The 18,367-nt window shown below is 34.1% G+C and overlaps 1 protein-coding gene across 4 annotated transcripts in view; it reads left to right on the top strand.

The window, feature by feature from the left end:
• DPYD (dihydropyrimidine dehydrogenase) overlaps nucleotides 1-18,367 on the top strand; it is an 844,474-nt gene that overhangs the window by 618,681 nt on the left and 207,426 nt on the right. For all 4 annotated transcript variants that reach the window (XM_054437947.2, XM_063652706.1, XM_063652704.1 and 1 more), the window contains one exon: nucleotides 38-157. In XM_054437947.2, the coding sequence (XP_054293922.1) occupies nucleotides 38-157 (120 nt within the window). The remainder of the gene's footprint in view (nucleotides 1-37; nucleotides 158-18,367) is intronic.

The raw sequence follows: 18,367 nt of genomic DNA on the forward strand, positions 1-18,367 counted from the left end.
TAAGAGCTGCATGAAAATGTTGATGTGTCTCTCACAGGTGGTGCCAATGGCGTTACAGCCACCAACACTGTCTCAGGTCTGATGGGATTAAAATCTGATGGCACACCTTGGCCAGCAGTGGGGATTGCAAAGCGAACTACATATGGAGGAGTGTCTGGTAGGTGTTGCCCACTTCTTGCGTTGTGCTTTCTTGGAGGTTGCTGAAAAATCAGAAGGTCATGTTGCAAGAGTTTTGTGTCCTTTATGATCCCAAATTCTTATAACTCATAGCTGATCAATATTCCTAATAGTTATGACAGAACAGATTGAATATGAAAGCTCAAGTGACAGCACAGGATGAGAGAATATCGAGATAAGGTCTTGCACAAATTCTATTCTCTTGTGGTCCGTGCTTTCCTAAGAATTTCTCATCATCTCTCAGTTCTTTTGCCACTTACTAGTAAGGGTTAATGTGAGGGCCCTCTGAGAGAAAAATATAAGCACCCTCATTACAATGTCTTTTTCATGGTCTGGACTAGTTTTCATTCTTCCTAGAATTTAGACATCCACCTTCTTCAAAAACCTTGTCCCAACTGTCCCAAACATGCCATTAAAACACTGAATTAAGCATCAGCTGACAAGACATTTGCAGACCTCACACCTTTGCACTCTCTTTCTCATCACCATATGCTTGAATTTGAAAAAGAAAGAGAGGTTTTAATCTCAAGGTCCTGTTCAGTATCTTTGCCCTGTGCACTCTGTGACTGTGACAACATGAACTTGGTCTTGCAAAGACAATGCTGTAAGGTTCTTGACTGTACTGGTTTGGGATTAGTCTCCTTGGTGATAGAGAAAGTGGTAAATATACATAACATAACAGTGCCCCACTGTTCAAGAAAAGCATTGCTGAATCAGACCAAAATGTGCTTCTGGAAGAGGCTGGACAGACACAAATAAAGCTCTATCCATGCTGAGGTATTCTGTTTTGAGAGTATGAAGTATGCCTGTGAGCCATGAAGAACAAAAACGGTTATATTCTGCTTTTAATTGAATGCCATTCCCACAATGTCAGAAAGAAGGCTGACAAGGAGCACCTGCTCAGGCTCCAGACACAGCTCGCTTTTATCAGGAGCTATCAAACAGGGCCTTAAATATTATTGTAATGCAGAATAACGTGAACCGCGTTCGCATGTGCCACAGAAAGAGAGTCAAGAGACTCCAGAGTTGGGCTGTAACATGTACTATGTTTTCTGTCAGCCCATTTCAATTTTTCCAGCCTGCCATGTTGACAGCAAGAGAATAAACGAGGTCACAGAGGGTGCTGAACATTAAAAATTAATAAAAGAACTATTGCAGTAGTATTTTATATAAGTAACACCATTCACGTTTTCTCATTTAAGCTGCAATTTCTGAATATTCTCCCATACTATAACTCAGTCTAATAAAACTACAAAATTACAGCATTAGAAAAAGTCTTTTGTGTTGCAGTCTTTAAGCATACACACACTGGAAATTATAGCAGTACCTGAAAACAAGCTCAGCCATACCTCAGGGCCTGTTAGCATTTCCATAAAACTCTATTTCTAAGATTTATAAATTCATATATAAATATTCACTTGGGCTATAAGCTTAGGTAAGCCTGGGTAGAACTTTCATTTTAAACAACAAAAAATCCCTAACATTTTAAAGGGCTTGTACCTCATTTCTAATAGGTTCTATATTAAGTTTCTTCACATTAAACAATCTGTTTTGAAAATAGCCTTTCTCCACATTGACAGAATTAATATAGTTTCCCTCCTTTAAAGCAATGCTTGCTTAAGTTTAAAGGTAATAGAATCTGAAAAGCAGTTTAAATAGGCAATGATAATATATTTTAGGACAGAGCAAGTTCTATAACAGAGTACCTTCAGTATGAGTTATAGCAAAACTTAGCCTAGCAAAATTGTGTTGAATAATAATAGTTTCAAATTTTACGAGAGTTTTATCAAATATGGTTGTCAGGACTTCAAATGCTGCTTTAATACTGAAAGTTACACAAAATAAGCTAGATATTTTTATAAGATTTTTTAAAAATTTACCATAGCACAGTGCTAATATCTGCTCAAGTGTTCTCTCAGAGCATGGCAATGTCTGCTTTCAGAGGCGCTGCATGAATCACAGATTTTTAAAAAGTGAAAACTAAATAGAGTTTACTTTTGGATAGCCACCTGAACACAATACATACTTTTCATTGCCAGTGAAGGATATTTTCCCCTTTCAATATATTCTTTAGCTGTTTATTCAATTGTTATTATTTTTCTCAGAATAAGATTTCTGCTCTTTGAAATGAGGATTATGTTTTGTTTAAATACGGAAATAGTGAGGCACCTGGAGTAGTATACCTGCTGTAGAAAAATGGGCACATTTCAGGAGTGTTCTTCTAGAGAAAATGCATTAGCTAATAAGGGACAGTGACTTGCATTGGGAAAACAGGATCTCAGCTAAGGAATGTCAGTGGAATTATTTCAGATATAAGTAGCCTGGATTTGAGAGCAATGTCTTTCAAAGGTTGGTTCCAAACTCATGAGTATACTATGCAATCAAGTTTAGTGAACTGTAATCAACATTTTAAATAATGAAATAGAATAAGAAATGTCAGAATGCTTTGCATATAGTTGGGATAAGCATTGTTTGGCCAAACTTCTTTTTCAGTTATACACATAATATACACTTATATATGCCATAGTGTTAAACGCACTTTTTACTTAGTTAACTTCAAAATATTTTGAGAGTTACTGTTTCAGAGGGAGGTCTCTTTTGTTAAATAAAAGAAGTCAATAAGACTATAGAAAGATAACTTCTACCTGCTGTAGCTTAAAAGTTACATCAAGAGAGCAAGTTATGACCTCACTCCAAGGTCTTATCCTCAGCTTTGCTATTTTAGAAACAATTTTTCTAAATCATCTACAGATGATTAGACTCTGGCAGGGGGGTGCTTAAATATATGAAACAAACTCATAATAAAGTGATTTATAAACTTGAATTTCAATTATGGGAGAAATACGTCATAGTATTGCTCCATTAAAAAGTTGAATTATATACCAGATGATTTCATAGTGAGAACAGTATAAAAGGAAGTCTTGTTTGGTATCTAAAAGGAATATTTTTTATCAAACAAGCATGGCTCATTCAGCTCTCCACCATATAAGTACTCTGTCTAAACCGTTGATTCTAAAGAATTCTGTACCTTTCTTTGGACAGTATAGATGTAACACTAAGTTGTTACGACCTTTCCTTTTTCTAGAATCCATGCAGAAAACTTCCATTGCATCAAACAGCAGTTAATTCATGTATCATCACACAGCTGAATAGTTTATTGGGTTTGGAGAGAGGAAAGGAAGAAGAAATTCTTTGACTTATTTGATTGGAAAAAACCCTAATCTCAGTAACAATTATAAACTCCATCCTTGAGTGCGTGACTCATTATTTTTCCCGGTTTAATTTCTTTTTTTCTTGTTTTAGTTTCAAATTTTGACCTTTTTTTCTGATTTCATTCCCAAATAATGAGGGCATCTTAAGATAGCCCCCAAATCAGTGATTACTATCACCTATATAAATGGTGTTATCCAGCTGTGGTGTGACATTTTCACATGAAATCCTCCCTGTGGGTAAGTCTTTCAGAACTGGTTAAGAATCAGTCCTGCATGGCATAAACTAAAGATGTCTTTCTTGTAGCTGACTTCATGAGGATAACCTTTATTCATTTACAGGTGTTTCGGGAGAAAAAGTATTCAAGCATTTTTCAATGGGGTAAATTCATTTGAAGTTTTTGTTGTTGTTCCTTGTGTTTTTAATGTTTTTTTAATTAATGGGGAATGAATTTCATTGTCCTGTATATATTTTGTATGTTGCACTTACAAACACATGCACATTCACATACATAGAAAAGAGTGCAGAAGGCACTTAAATTGAAATAATGATAGACACTTTAGGTTCAATATAATTTACTTCCCACAAGCTTGAAAAACTAACTTATTATTTTAAATTATTTTATTTGCCAAATTTGTTCTATTTTCACCAAAGGAAAGGAAATTCTTGTTCTTAACTTCAAATTTTGAATGCCTGTTTGAAGTTATTCATTATGTATGAACTTATACAATTACAACAATAGAACACATTTTTTTCAGTATTAAGACTTATAAACTTTATTATTGATTTCTGAATAATTCATAAAAGATGAGTTTTAAGATTTTCTATTTCAGCCCAAAGTTACTTCTCTCATAGAGGTTATTACAGAATCCAGTAAATGACTGTGTATTTCTAAATAAATTATAATGGAATATTCCATGAATGTTCTTAGAGTCTACAAGTGAATAATGAATGATTTGAAATCTAGCTGTGTGAGATACTAGACACTGGCTTGTATGGTTACAAGCTTCCTAAAGGTGTTTTCATTGTAAATCCGACATAGGAAATACTAATAAAAGAAGGTACAAGTTAGAAATTTAGCTAGTAATTTGTAGATCTGCATCAGTGTAGGGCCAGAAGTGAGTACAAAGTGTATAATTTAGAAAACTTGCACAAATGTGAATCAATATAGTAGCTTAGAAAGGGATTTTAGGCATCGACTTCACATCGCATAGTTTATGTGTGTTTTTAAGATAGTTACTTAGGCGTGAATTGTTAGAATGCAATAATAACTTGGCAGCATACACTGTGCTACTGGGCATTACGTAAACACAAATCCAGTGTAACCCACTCTAATCATACACTTATTTTGTTGTATTTATTAGTGAATATTTGTGTAAAATCAGGGAGATGGCAAAACAAAACAGATTAGAAACTCAGAAGTTTTAGTTACATTTTTCTTTAAATAACTATTTTCACACATGCCAGCAACTGAAGATTTTGGCAGGATTGCTTTAAGTTCTTACACCACATATTACAATTCCATCATAAAATACAGTGTTAGTATTTTTTTAATTGGGAAGTTGTTTTTAATGTGCTGGATTTTTTTATGTGTCAATAACATGATTATTGATGCATAAATTGCTTTTAGAAAAACATGCCTACTATCTGTCATCAAATTTAAGCTATCAATTACAATCATCTTTATCGATAAGAGCTTAGGCTTTAACATTGAAGATCTAAAATAACCTGATAGATAAAGATAGAATTTAAATGAATAAAAATGTGGTAATTCATGCAAAAAGAATAATTAAAAGGAGAGCCTTCCATTTTATACTCACTTTTTTCCTTTTTTTGTATGTACAAAAGTAATGCAAAAAATCTGGCCTGTTATTCACCTATGTAAAAACATTCTTAGCTTATTACAAGTTTAACTGATCAAACTATTAAAGACCTTGTTATACAAATGTGTATGTACTATATTTGCAGAACAGTCAAAAGTAGGCATTTCAAATACAGATGCTAGATTACAATTTTATTATAAATTATCACTTTGGTTGAGAGAGGCTTACCATTAGAAATACTCTCATTTAAATAATGCTCATTTGAATATATTCATGTACAGATTGACAAAGAATCCCCTCTTTCATTATGTTGCCTTTCCCAGAGCCTCAGTATCTCACTGTTTAGCCATCGTTGGTCTGTGCAGGAGATCAGGGCCCTAATAATAGATTTTTGACAGTGAGCTCGCCTGCTACCTGCCCTACACAAATCCTCACTGTTCATGTTTGCTTCATGGCAACAAAGCAGACAGAAGGAAAATGCCAAGTGCTGAGTCTGAGGTACAGCCTTGCCTTGGCTTGACATTTCAGCAGAGTAGCAGTTTATGAGATGCATAATTTTTCATCTGGGACTCAGCTGCCATATTCATAGACGCTTACAGCTCATCCACAGACTGGAGCAAGGGCAAAGGTTTAAAGCATAGATCAAGGTCTACATCCTTTCCTTAGGTATTTTAAAATAACTATTGTCCTGCAGATAAATGGTAGAACCAGATAGTATTTAAGAGCCAACAAATTCATGGGTACCTGGATATTATATATATTTTCCTTTGGTTAAAAATTAGGAAAATAAATTAATGTCTGTTCCAGTTCCTAAGAAAATATTTGATAGACTTTGTAAACCAAAGAACTCTGACAAGCATATTAAGAAAACTTACCTTTGCAGCAGTGGTAATGAATTATTAAATTTCTTTCCTCTGTGTGTGTTTTTTCATAAAGAATGATTTCAAGCTTGAAATTAATCAAAAAATGTTCTATTATGAAAGTAAAACTAGAGAGTATTGTGTCACTGTTTGAGCTTGAATTTAAATATTCACAGATTCATGCATATCTACTGTACTAAAAAATCAGTGTAGGTACACGTCAGTGGCTGTTTAATTTAGAACTACACATCTCTGTAAGCTTCAGAAACAGTTCACCATGTCACAGTCTCATACAGAACAATGGTACAGTACATTGGATTAATTAAGGAAGCCTTGCAGAGAACTGAGTTCTCAGTATGTCAAGATTTCAGTTTTATGTTAAATATTTTCTAAAGGCCAGACCCTTAAATCTCAGGGGCTGTACCAAGCAGTGAGCTGTGAATTTAACCATAGGCTAACTGCTAATGATAAGGAAAAGAGTCCTAGTTGAGGCAGCTGTAATACAGTCATTGGATTAGGCTATCAATCACTCGACTCCCTAAGGAAAAGGGGAAGAAGACCAAACAGTGAAAAGGGAAATTAGGAAAGGAGGGCATGACTGGAATGAGATTCCTCACCATCTTTATCCATTTGTTGTCCTAAATCCCTAAGCATCAGACCAAACTCTCTAGCATTACTCTGACTATACAGCCAGCACATTTATTCCTTACATCTAGAGGACTATCAAAATGTCATTGCCTCTCAGTAGTTGAAGATCTTGAAACCTGCTGGAAGCAAATGTCTGATTACATAAGAAGAAATTAGATTAATTCTTAATTTATGGGATTTAAGATTTATATTTATGAGTCTTTTATGGATCAGATTCATCTATGTTAGTAAAGAAAAATATTTTTATTTAACTTGTAAACTGTAGCCAATTTTTACATATCAACATCCTCTTGGTGAGATGAGATTCCAGTAGATCAGTGGTTCTCAAACTTTAGCATGCATCAGAAACTGGAAGGCTTGTTGTGACACAGATTGCTGGACCTCTTCTCCAGAGTTTCTGATACATAAGGCTTGGAGGGCCTTATGTATCAGAATGTACACTGCTAACAAGTTCCAGATTATGCTTTTGCTACTGATCTGGGAACCACACTTTGAGAACAGTAGATGAAGAAAGATTAGTATCATTGAGCATTTTAGTTAGAATATCTTATTTCCAAAATAATGTCAAATGCTTTAAGCAATGGTAAAATTAGAGGGGTATAGTATTTGATAAATAAATAAGAATCTCCTCCCACAGTTAAGTATCTGAAATAAATTACGGTAAATGAAGTCAGAATTCTTAGAAAAAGTGGAACACAGTCTTTGAGGTCTCAGAGTAGAGAAGAACATGTCACTCTATTTAAGATTAAATGTTGAGTGGAAACCATTGTTTATGCAAAGAGAATTTATTATGAGTGCCATTGAAGACAATTTATGGATATCACTAGTCCTTTGAAAAGGAAACAGGTGTGAGTTAGGCAAAGATAAAATTAAGTTCTCGATTGTGAAATGTTATGTTTTTCTTCTTAACTTTGTATCGACACTAGCATATTGAGTAATAACAGCTCTCTTCTAGCACAGTGCTTACATGCAAATTTACCTAGTTATGTTCTCAAACCCTTAATGTGTGGGAAACAACAGTACTGGTAGCTTACTGCTCTTCTCTCTTAATTTACTGCTTTCTTGCCATCCCCAAACAATGCTATCCTTTTATTAGTGGAAGGGAGGAGATAACCAATGATGTGGAGATATGCTATTTCAATGCAGTGTCCCTACTGTTAGCACTGTTACACTATGCACTGAGCTCTTCCAAAGTCATCTTTATAGACTGTTCATGATATTATTCATCAATCCTGGAAGCTGCTTGAAACCTTCTTCTGACAGACAAATGTCCTGATGTGCATTCCCAACAATTTAGTACCATGTGAATGCCTAGTAGAAAACACCTCAAATTCCAAGAGGTCCTTAAGTGTGGGGCATAGTAAACCTTTGAGACACATACATGGTATCTGATACTTGAAGGTGGAGACTGCCAGGGTTATACAGGAGTGATGATAAGAGTTGGTATCGGAATAGAGAAGAGAAAGGAATTTGGTCAGGCCAGCTTAATTTTACTTGCTATGCTTTTGGAGAGTCCAATGTTTCAATCCAATTCAGTGAAGAAATGTTGGATTGGAAAGTGTACTGAAGATTTTATATACAGTACGTTATTTCTGTGGTTTTCAAATTGTTATGCTTACAAATACCCTACAATTAAAACGTTATAAACCATATACTCCTCACTCATTTTAATTGACCTGAGAATTTTAGCAGGAAGTTCAAGTGCTAGCAAAAGACATAATCCCCCATATTTTGCAAATATGAATTCTTTAAATGAAATTGTTTCAGCATTTTTTAAATAAACCTACTAGGAATAAATAGCACCACTGTGCTTTTTTATATTTATCATCACCCATTTAAAAATTCATAAACATGCTCTAACAAAGAGTGGGAAGTTTTGCCTCTTTTTTTTCTCCTTAAACTCATATTTTAAATCAATTTCTCCATCAAATTTTATCCTATTTTTATGTGTTTTTTAATGCTTGAAGATCTTAAGGATCCTCTTTGGAAGTACTCTTTAACAAAATATATGTCTATAAACGGACTTTTACATTTTAAAAATTCCTAGATTGAATCTTTAAATGATAAATTATTTCCTGTATTGTTAGAATGTATAATTTATACTTTATCAAAACAACATGAATATATCATAAATATTGATAATTATTCAAAATGAAAGTGAATTTTATTGAAGATTCATTTATTAATGAGAAACATATGGCTTTTTAAATAATTTGATCATGTATCTATCGAAACATATTATTCTTAAATAGAGTTTATCATCAGTTTTATTCTTGTATTTTTTTAGGTGTGGACACTGAAAATCCTTGTTTATCTAAATAAATAAACTGGAAGGAGTTTATTATAGTCATTTTACCTAAATATTTGAACACCTTCTCCATTGTAAGCCTAAAATTAGTTAGCGATCTTCACCAAAAGTGATTAAGCAACTTGATGACTTGCTCTTTCTATTTTATTGAAATCAGAAACCTGGGTTTTACCTGATTTGCAAGAATTTTTGTCACTCAATCGTTAGAATCAATCATTTTCTCAAAACCAACACCAATATTTTGAATTATTTTGTTTGGTACCCCCAAATTTTTATATTCTATGTATATGTTATTGTAATATTTGAGATCAATGAAAAATATGCTTTTTTTCGAAAGTAAGGGAAGGACTGTTGAAACAGAGGAGTTGAGACAGAAGAACCAGCGGGATGCCTTGATTGCATTGTTTCTCAGGCATACAAAATTTAAGAAATCATACATATGGAAATTGGGAAACTAGAAAATGATTCCCTTAAAAGCAGTTTACTTGTGGGATATATAAATTTCCATGTAAAGTGTAACTCTGTGTGTGTATACTCTGTGAGAAAACCACTAACATATTTCACTTAATCTTCACACAACTTTATGACAACTAAGCAATACCTTGGTTTTCCTTTTTATATAAACTTAACTATGTCTCTTACAGTAGCACTAGCAATTTTAAGAAAATTATCAGTCTGAGAACGATGGCTCACACATGGAATCCCAGCATTTCGGGAGGTTGCGGCAGGCAGATTGCTTGAGCCCAGGAGTTTGAGACTAGCCTGAGCAACATGGTGAAACCCTGTCTCTACCAAAAATACAAAACTTAGCCTGGCATGGTGACATGTGCCTGTAGTCCTGGCTACTCCTGAGGCTGAGGTGGGAGGAGCGATTGAGTCTGGGAGGTCGATGCTGCAGTGAGCCAAGATTGCGCCCATGCACTCCAGCCCGGGCAAAAGAGTGAGACCCTATCAAAAAAAAAAAGTTATTTATGGATTTATAAATCTCAGTATTTAAGTTAATATGTGCTCTTTTTGGTATTTGGAAATTTATGTTGACAGACTTTTGTATTGCTAGAAAATTGATCAGCATCTCTGCATTCCTCAGCAGCACTGGCTATTCAAGCAATGCATAGCAGCTGTGTGGGAATATCGAGGCCTTTGAATAATACAATCTTTATGTGCCCAGAACTTTATTGAACACTTTATATGCATTCTTATTTAAATAACCCTGGGAGGAGGTTACCATTGGGCCCATTCTGCAGACTTAGAGACTCAAGTCTAGATACTTAAGAAACTTGCCAGAGTTTACATAACCAGGACATGTCATAGTCTGGGTTCATACTCAGATCTTTCTCCAGAATGAACTTTTAGGCATTTTTATTAATGTCAGAGATTAACGTCTGTCATATCTGTCTAAATATAGTATACTCATTAAATTCTAATAGTCTACAAGTGTCACTTACTAATCTAACATTTATTCTCTCTGGTTTTGAAAAGCTGCCAGTGTACTCTTCTGTGACCCTTGTAAAAATTATGGGCCCATATTACCTGTTTCACTCAGTCTCTATCTTGGAAAATTGAGTCAGATAGGTAAATTAGGGAAACATTCTTGGATTCGTTTCAAGGAACAAAAATGAGAGGCATCATTCAGGCATTTTTCTTGAAGTGTAAGCATGCAGCTAGAAATGAAGCTGCCATCAATATAGTAATAAAAAAACCTTATTTCTTGCTGCCTTGGATAAACCGTCTGAGCACTCAGTCTAACTGTGATGCCGAGAGCAACTTCGGATGTCCTTCTTAATTTCTTCTTTGCAATCCTGAGTAAGTTACAAATACCTGTGTTCCTGCATATGTCTCACCTTCTTTTCGAACAGATTCATCTTTTTCCCTAAAGGAGCATCATCTCTTTTATAATTTCAACTGAGCTTGCAAAAGCCTAGTAAGTAATTCAGATATGCTACCTTTTCATTAGGTGAGGAAAAAGAGAAGGACATTTTGAAGATGGTGAGGTAGGGAAGAAATTGAGATTTAAAAAACCTATACTAAGTCCTTTCTGAAGTGAAAAAGGAGCTCACACTATTTCTCATTTCTCCTGGTTTACAACAAAACAATATATAATATAAATAAAAATAAACAAGAAGGTTAAACTGTCTTAGCACATACCTCTCATGATATGGTGTGAGAAATGTTAATTAGTGTGTGTTAATTTGAAAAGAAGTGTATGGAACAGAAACCATGAGTCCAAGGAATGTTCCTAATTAGTCTCAGTTCATTTAGCACATTCGGTTTATGACTGACCTGTTTGGATTATAAACATCTTGAAAGCAAGAGCTGTTGTTTCTTTCATATCAACTCCTCCAGAATTTATGAAAGCTTCAGGCACATAGTAGACATGTAAGAAACCCCATTTTATTCTTAATATTCAGTTGCATACAAGCAGGAGCATTTAGTGATTGGACTGTTTTTTTTGTTTGAGACAGAGTGTCACTCAGCCGCCCAGGCTGGAGTGCAGTGGTGTGATCTCTGCTCACTGCAACCTCCACCTCCCGGGTTCGAGTGATTCTCATACCTCAGCCTCCCGAGTAGCTGGGATTACAGACTCACACCACCATGCCGGCAAATTGCTAATTTTTGTATTTTTAGTAGAGATAGGGTTTTGCCATGTTGGCCAGTCTGGTCTCAAACTCCTGACCTCAGGTGATCCATCTGCCTCAGCCCCCCAAAGTGCTGAGATTACAGGCGTGAGCCACCACACCCGGCCTGGACTGACTTTTAATCTTTGCCAGCCGTCTTGATTTTGCTGTTGAGGTTTTGGAAACTTAGTAAGAAATTCTAACTAATAAAATATAGGCCATCTTACTATGTGTCAGATGCTGGGAGCTTTTCACATGTTGTGCTATTTAATCAGTACAACAAACCGATCAGGTGGGCACAATTAGGGGCCTGTTTTATTGAAAGATAAACTGAGACACAGGTCAAGTAAATTCAGTAACATCACACAGCTGGTATCCAGGTATAAGGGAATCTCTACTGTCTGACTCTTCATACTGTACACTTAACCGCTGTGCTTCAGCTGCCCCCTCTCCATTGCTCATTCTGTATTAATTTATTCTATTAAGCTTTTGTAATGTCTTAACATATTGTAGGATGAAAATATATAGTCACTTTTGTACTTAACAAAAAAATTGACTGAAAACAATCTATAAATATAACACTAAGATTAATCACTGTTTTAAAAAAATTCACAGTAATGACAGGTCACAATTACACTGTAAGTGGTCTAGTAAACCTCTCCATATTCCTATTAACCTCTGTGCTTCATGCATTTCTCATACTAATATACTGAGAAATAACACAAAGAAACATATGTACTTTTCAAGGCAGATGCCAAGGGTTTAATGGATCAAATTATTTCTATGTTGGATTTTTATTCAATAGTTCCAAACATTTGATCTTTTTCTTTAGTTTACTCCAATACTAAAATGAAATTATAAATTTCTCTATTAAGTAGTTAAAATGAAAACATAATAGAAATGAATTAGGCCAACAACGTCTTGTGTCGTTGAAATATCTTTTTACCCTAGTGTTCCCAGATCCCCAAACCCTTGTTTTAATAGCAAGTTTATACTAGATGAGGGTGTGGTAATATTTTGTAGAAATAGTGTGTGTGTGTGTGTGTGTGTGTGCGTGTGCACGCACGCACACGTGTGTTTGTGTCTGGGTGTTTGTGCCTTGTACATTATTTGAAATCACTCTCAAAGACCTTTCTTTAGTTTCACCCTTTTTATATAGGCTTGTGATATGGTTTGGCCGTGTCCCCACCCAAATCTCATCTTGAACTGTAGCTCCCATAATCCCCACATGTCATGGGAGGGACCCAATGGCAGGTAATTGAATCATGGGGGCTGTTACCTCTATGCTGTTCTCATGATAGTGAGTGAGTTCTCACAATATCTGATGGTTTTATAAGTGGCTTTTCCCCCTACTTCACTCTGCGCTTCTCCTTGCTGCCACCACGTGAAGAAGGACATGTTTGCTTCCCCTTCTGCCATGATTGTAAGTTTCCTGAGGCCTCCCCAGCCCTGCAGAACTGTGAGTGAATTAAACCTCTTTCTTTTATAAATTACCCAGTCTCAGGTATGCCTTTAATAGCAGTGTGAGAACAGACCAGTTTAGCTTATAATACAGCAGAGGTCACTGAAGTCTTTAGTGTGATAATAGTCACCTGAGGAGCTTTTCAAATACACTGATTCTTGGAATTAGAGCATCTAATTCAGTAGATGTTTGTTAAGGCCAAGCATATATATTTTCAATTAGCATCTCAGAGGATTCTGATACATGCGACTTTAGTCCCCAGTTTGAAAGGAAAAAAAATAAAACCTAATGTGGGGTATAACATATTATAATTTTGTGTAAAAAAAATTTAAGATGTTTGTTTTAAGGAAAATGAAATAAAAAATATATCTTTGGTAGGTTAAATTTAGTCATTGATCATTCTAGTACTAGTAATTCAAATATAGGAATTTAGGTTTTAAGTGATTGGACACTCGGGTGGACTCTCCAAAAGTCTCACTAAAATATATGAAGACATAGAGGATAAACAAAAATTTAACGAGATGGGAGAATTGCCTGAGCCTAGGAGGCAAAGGTTGTGGTGAGCTGAGATTATGCCACTGCACTCCAGCCTGGGTGACAGAAAGAGACCCTGTCTAAAAAAAAAAAAAAAAAAAAATTAAAGGAACAACAAAAAGTTGACTTTCAGCCAATTGTCAGAACGGCCAAGAAATTTTCACAAATATTCTATTTAGTGAACTTCACATATGGATTTAAACTTCGAGTGATGGGATTCAGCAGTAGTAGTCCTTCTTTACTACTCCTAATTTCTGACCAGGTATTTCTGAGAGTATGTATATATGATTGTATACATCAAAGAGCAATTATAAGGATACTGTAATAAGTGGTTCAGGTTTTTTGTGTTTGTTTTCTAAACTACGAATAGATAAAAATAGAGAAATGAAGCACTTGGCACTTTTATACCTACTTTAAGGCAAGCAGGATTGCTCTTGTTCTGATGCCATAGGATAGAACCTACAGTGAAGGAAGCCTCTTCATTTCTCTTCATTTCTGCGAGCAAGCAGTTGTTGGAAGCAATGCCTAATGTTTAAGAGGTGTAATTTTCAGAAGCCATGATCTTCGAGTAGAATCAGAGACTTCAAGATTCCTGTGTATTTACTGTGAATTTTGTAGTTTACATATATCCCTTCTATACAGAGTGTTAGAGGTCAAGGCAAGGAGGAAAAGTTAAAACCCTCCACCTTTAGTCTTATAGAGTCCCATAAAAATCTGCTAGATTCTGCCAGTTTGGCTGTGATCCAGACCCGTTAGCATCAATGTTGTGTGTGTCTCTAGTCCTGAAAAGGGGATTTACCCAAACAAGCAGACAGAAAAAGCAGGGCAATTCACACTGGGTTGAAATAAGAAGATACAGAATGGATAGGAAAATACGTGGGAAATGGAAAGACAATACAGAATCAAAAATACAGTAGCACAAATAAAATACACATTGCTGTTGTGACAGAGCAGAACTGAGATCATGGAAAACTGAATGTGTTGTGAAGGGTAGCCATAGGAATTTCTCCGGAAAATGTAGAAAAATATGACAGAGTAATCAAAATTATGAAAGAGAAGGTGATGATCAGACAACCCAAAATGAATTCATGATGAAGTAGCAGGATGGGAGTGGGGGAGCAGAATAATGAATATACATTTGTATTCATAAATGAAATTGATCTAAAACTTTTATTTGATGCTTTAAAAAATTGACCAGCTATTAATTTTATATTAATTGCTAGGAAATTAAATTCAACAGCACATTAAAAGATATAACCATCGTGACCAAAGAAAAATATTCCAGGAATGCAAAGATGGCTTAATATTATGAACATTATTAACATAGTATACTATATAACTGTATCCAATATGAAAAAACTTAATTCTTTTGAAATGATCTGGAAACTCATTCTAAAATTTCAGTATCACATTCTGTTTAAAATCTTAGAAAACTAAAAGTAGTTTATGATAAATATTAATATTGAGAATATACATCATAAACCAAAAGTCAAACACACTTAATGAGTGAGTTTACTATTAAAAACAGTTCCATTAAAATAAAAGTCAAGACAAAGATATATACCATGAACATTGTTATTTAATATTGTAGTGAAAGTTATGTGTGACACATGTAACATGAAAGAAGCGACATATCTTTCTAGAAAATACCATTATTGTTAATAGAGATGCTCTGTTCATATACCTAGGATATGTGAAGAGTTATTTTAAATTTCAGAATTAATTAAAGTATAAGATAGTGAGATGATAATGGTGATGCTTAAGGTATTATATCAGCTGCCTTTTATTAAGGAGATTTTGTGTACCAGGCTCTGAGTTAGGCAGCTTTCACAAAGAATCATTTTATAAATGAGATAAACGATACCAAGGCCTGAGGTCCATTGGTATTTGAGGTCAGATCTGACTGATTCCAAGGCTTATACTCTTGGACCCAGTGTTCCACTGTATAGTAGACATACAAACAATTGCTTTCCTATACACCGGCATTCAAACGAACAAAAATGAAGTATAAAACACTCATCCTTAAATAATATATGGGACTGAAAGAAACAACGTAACTACTTCAGCATAGAGAAGCAGCTTTGAATATATGACAAAACACAATATGTTCTTATAGTAAAAGACTCATAGTAAATATGGCATTTATTTCAAATTGAGTTATATTAAATTGAGTTATAACAAAAGACTCATAATATGGCATTTAGTTCAAGTTAGAAATAAATATGGCATTTATTTCAAATTAAGTCAATTACAAAATTGAAATGAGCTTTTTTCTAAGACATATAAAATTACTTTAAAATTTAGGAGCAAGAGGAAACAGGAAAAAATCACTAAGCAACTTTTTCAACTAGATGAAAGGTGAAAAAGGACATACATAACAGATTATTTAAACCAATTTCAAAATTATAATAACTAAGACAATGTTTTCTGGCACAGGAACCAGTAGATTAAACCAATGGAACAGAGAACTCTGAAATAGTCTTGGTATTTCCAAGAATATCACATATAAAAGAAGACACTCAAACCAATTGTCAGGGGAAAAAAAAGATGTTTTATTAAACAGATAATCAATGGATAAATTAGCTATTTATTTAGAAAAAAGTCTAAGTATTAACTTTTCTTCATACTATGTATCAAAATAAAGTATAGACTAAAATTTTAACAATTATACTAAATTAAACTACTAAAAAAGAAAGAAAAAAGATAGGTGTGTGTTTATCCTATTTGAAAATCATTTCACCATAAAGACACATGCATACATGTGTTCATCACAGCACTATTCACAATAGCAAAGGCATGGAACCAGCCTAGATGCCCATCAGCAGTGGACTGTATAAAGAAAATGCGATATATAAACACCATGGAATACTACACAGCTATATGAAAGTGAAATCATGGCCTTTGCAACAACATGGATGAAGCTGGAGGCCATTATCCTAAGCAAATTAACACAGAAACAGAAAACCAAATACCGCTCTCACTCAGTAGTGGGAACTAAACACTAAGTACACATGGACACAAAGAAGGGAACAATAGACACTGGGCCTATCTGAGAGAGGAGGTTAGGAGGAGGGTGAGGATAGAAACTACCTATGATGATTAACTAGGTGACAAAATTCTCTATACACCAAACCCATGCAACATGCAATTTATACATGTAACAAACATGCATATGTACCCCTTGAACCTAAAATAAATGTTGGCAAGAAAAAAAGTTGAATTTTATTTTAAAAATTTTATACTAGTAAATTAGCTTCTGTCTAGTCAAATAAACTAGTGTATCTAGAAAATATATGATTTTCTGCTTTTGTCTATTAGAGTCATAAAATAATATTAATGTATTTCCTAATATTAAACAACCTCTGCATCCATGAAAAAAAGAGAAAATGGTAAAGGAAAGCTTTGTAAAGATAAAATAAATGGAAAAATATCAGTGAAAATATTGCAAATATTTGCATATTATCTTTAAATTTTTATATATCAAAAAAAGAACAAAATTAGAAGATGAATATAAAACAGTGTTCATAAGACAACAATAATGCAATTCCTTCAGAATCGAGGTCTATGACTTCTCATTCAGAGAGTATGATGTCATAAAATAGCTGTGTCCTCAACAAAAGCTTTGTAGTCAACACAGTAACACCAGTGGGTTTTCTCTTACAACATCCCTCAGTGTAGGTTTAATATCAAGCATAATATCAAGTGGTAAGTCAATAAAAGCAACTCTGAGCTGCTCTGGCTTAAAATAGAGATAGATTTTTAAAGTTATTTGAGCAATAGATGGAAAAAAGCCAATAACTTATGTGCAAAAACTCTTAAAACTCAGTTTGCGAAGACATGCAAAGTGAAGCAATGGTGAGCTATTTTTGAGTATCAAATTGGTAAAATATTTAAAGGCCATATATAATTCAAAGATAATGATGAGGTAGATAATTTTATACCCTACTCATGATATTGCACTTTGTTATACATCATGGGGGAAAAAATTAAAATTATTCCCTGTGGGTCCTAATTGATGTCATTTAGGGATATTCCTTAGCTTGTCTGTGTTAAACCTTCTATTTCTGGATCCCATACATCTCACCGTTAGTATATTTACTTATTTTTCTGGGACTTAGTTTGATAACTTCCTTAGATATTCTAAGCATTCTGAGAAACTTTATATAAAATTTGCATATTTGAAAATGTTTTTATTCTATCCTCATACTTAATAATTTGATTGGGTATAAAATTTTATATTGTAAACAATTTTTAATTAAGTATTTATAGCCAGTATTCTAGTTTCTTCTATCGGTTATAGAGAGGGCTGATCTCATCTGTTATCCGCTCTTTGATTTAAATTATATATACACACATCCATATATATATTTATATATTTTGTCTCTTTCAAATTATTTTATCCTTTTGGTAGTATCTACTCTTTATCTCTTGTGATCTGGTTTTCACAACCTGGATTTTCCTTTTAATTTCTTGTTTTACTCTCAGCTCTTTTCTATGTGGAAAATTTTATTTTTGGGTCTGGAAATTCTCTGGTGTTAACTGTTTATCATTTTTTCTTCCCATTTTCTCCATTCTTTCTTTTAGTCATTCTCCCCTCTGATTTCTTTTGTTTTGTTTCTCCTATTTGAATTTTGCTTTCTCTTTTGGGAGATTTCTTTGATATCATGCCTGTAACTTATTTTTTATTGATCATTATATTTTAACTTTTGTACAACTCTTTCTGCCTTTTG

The sequence above is a fragment of the Pongo pygmaeus genome, chromosome 1, assembly GCF_028885625.2.
Source record: "Pongo pygmaeus isolate AG05252 chromosome 1, NHGRI_mPonPyg2-v2.0_pri, whole genome shotgun sequence".
NCBI classification, from domain to species: domain Eukaryota; kingdom Metazoa; phylum Chordata; class Mammalia; order Primates; family Hominidae; genus Pongo; species Pongo pygmaeus.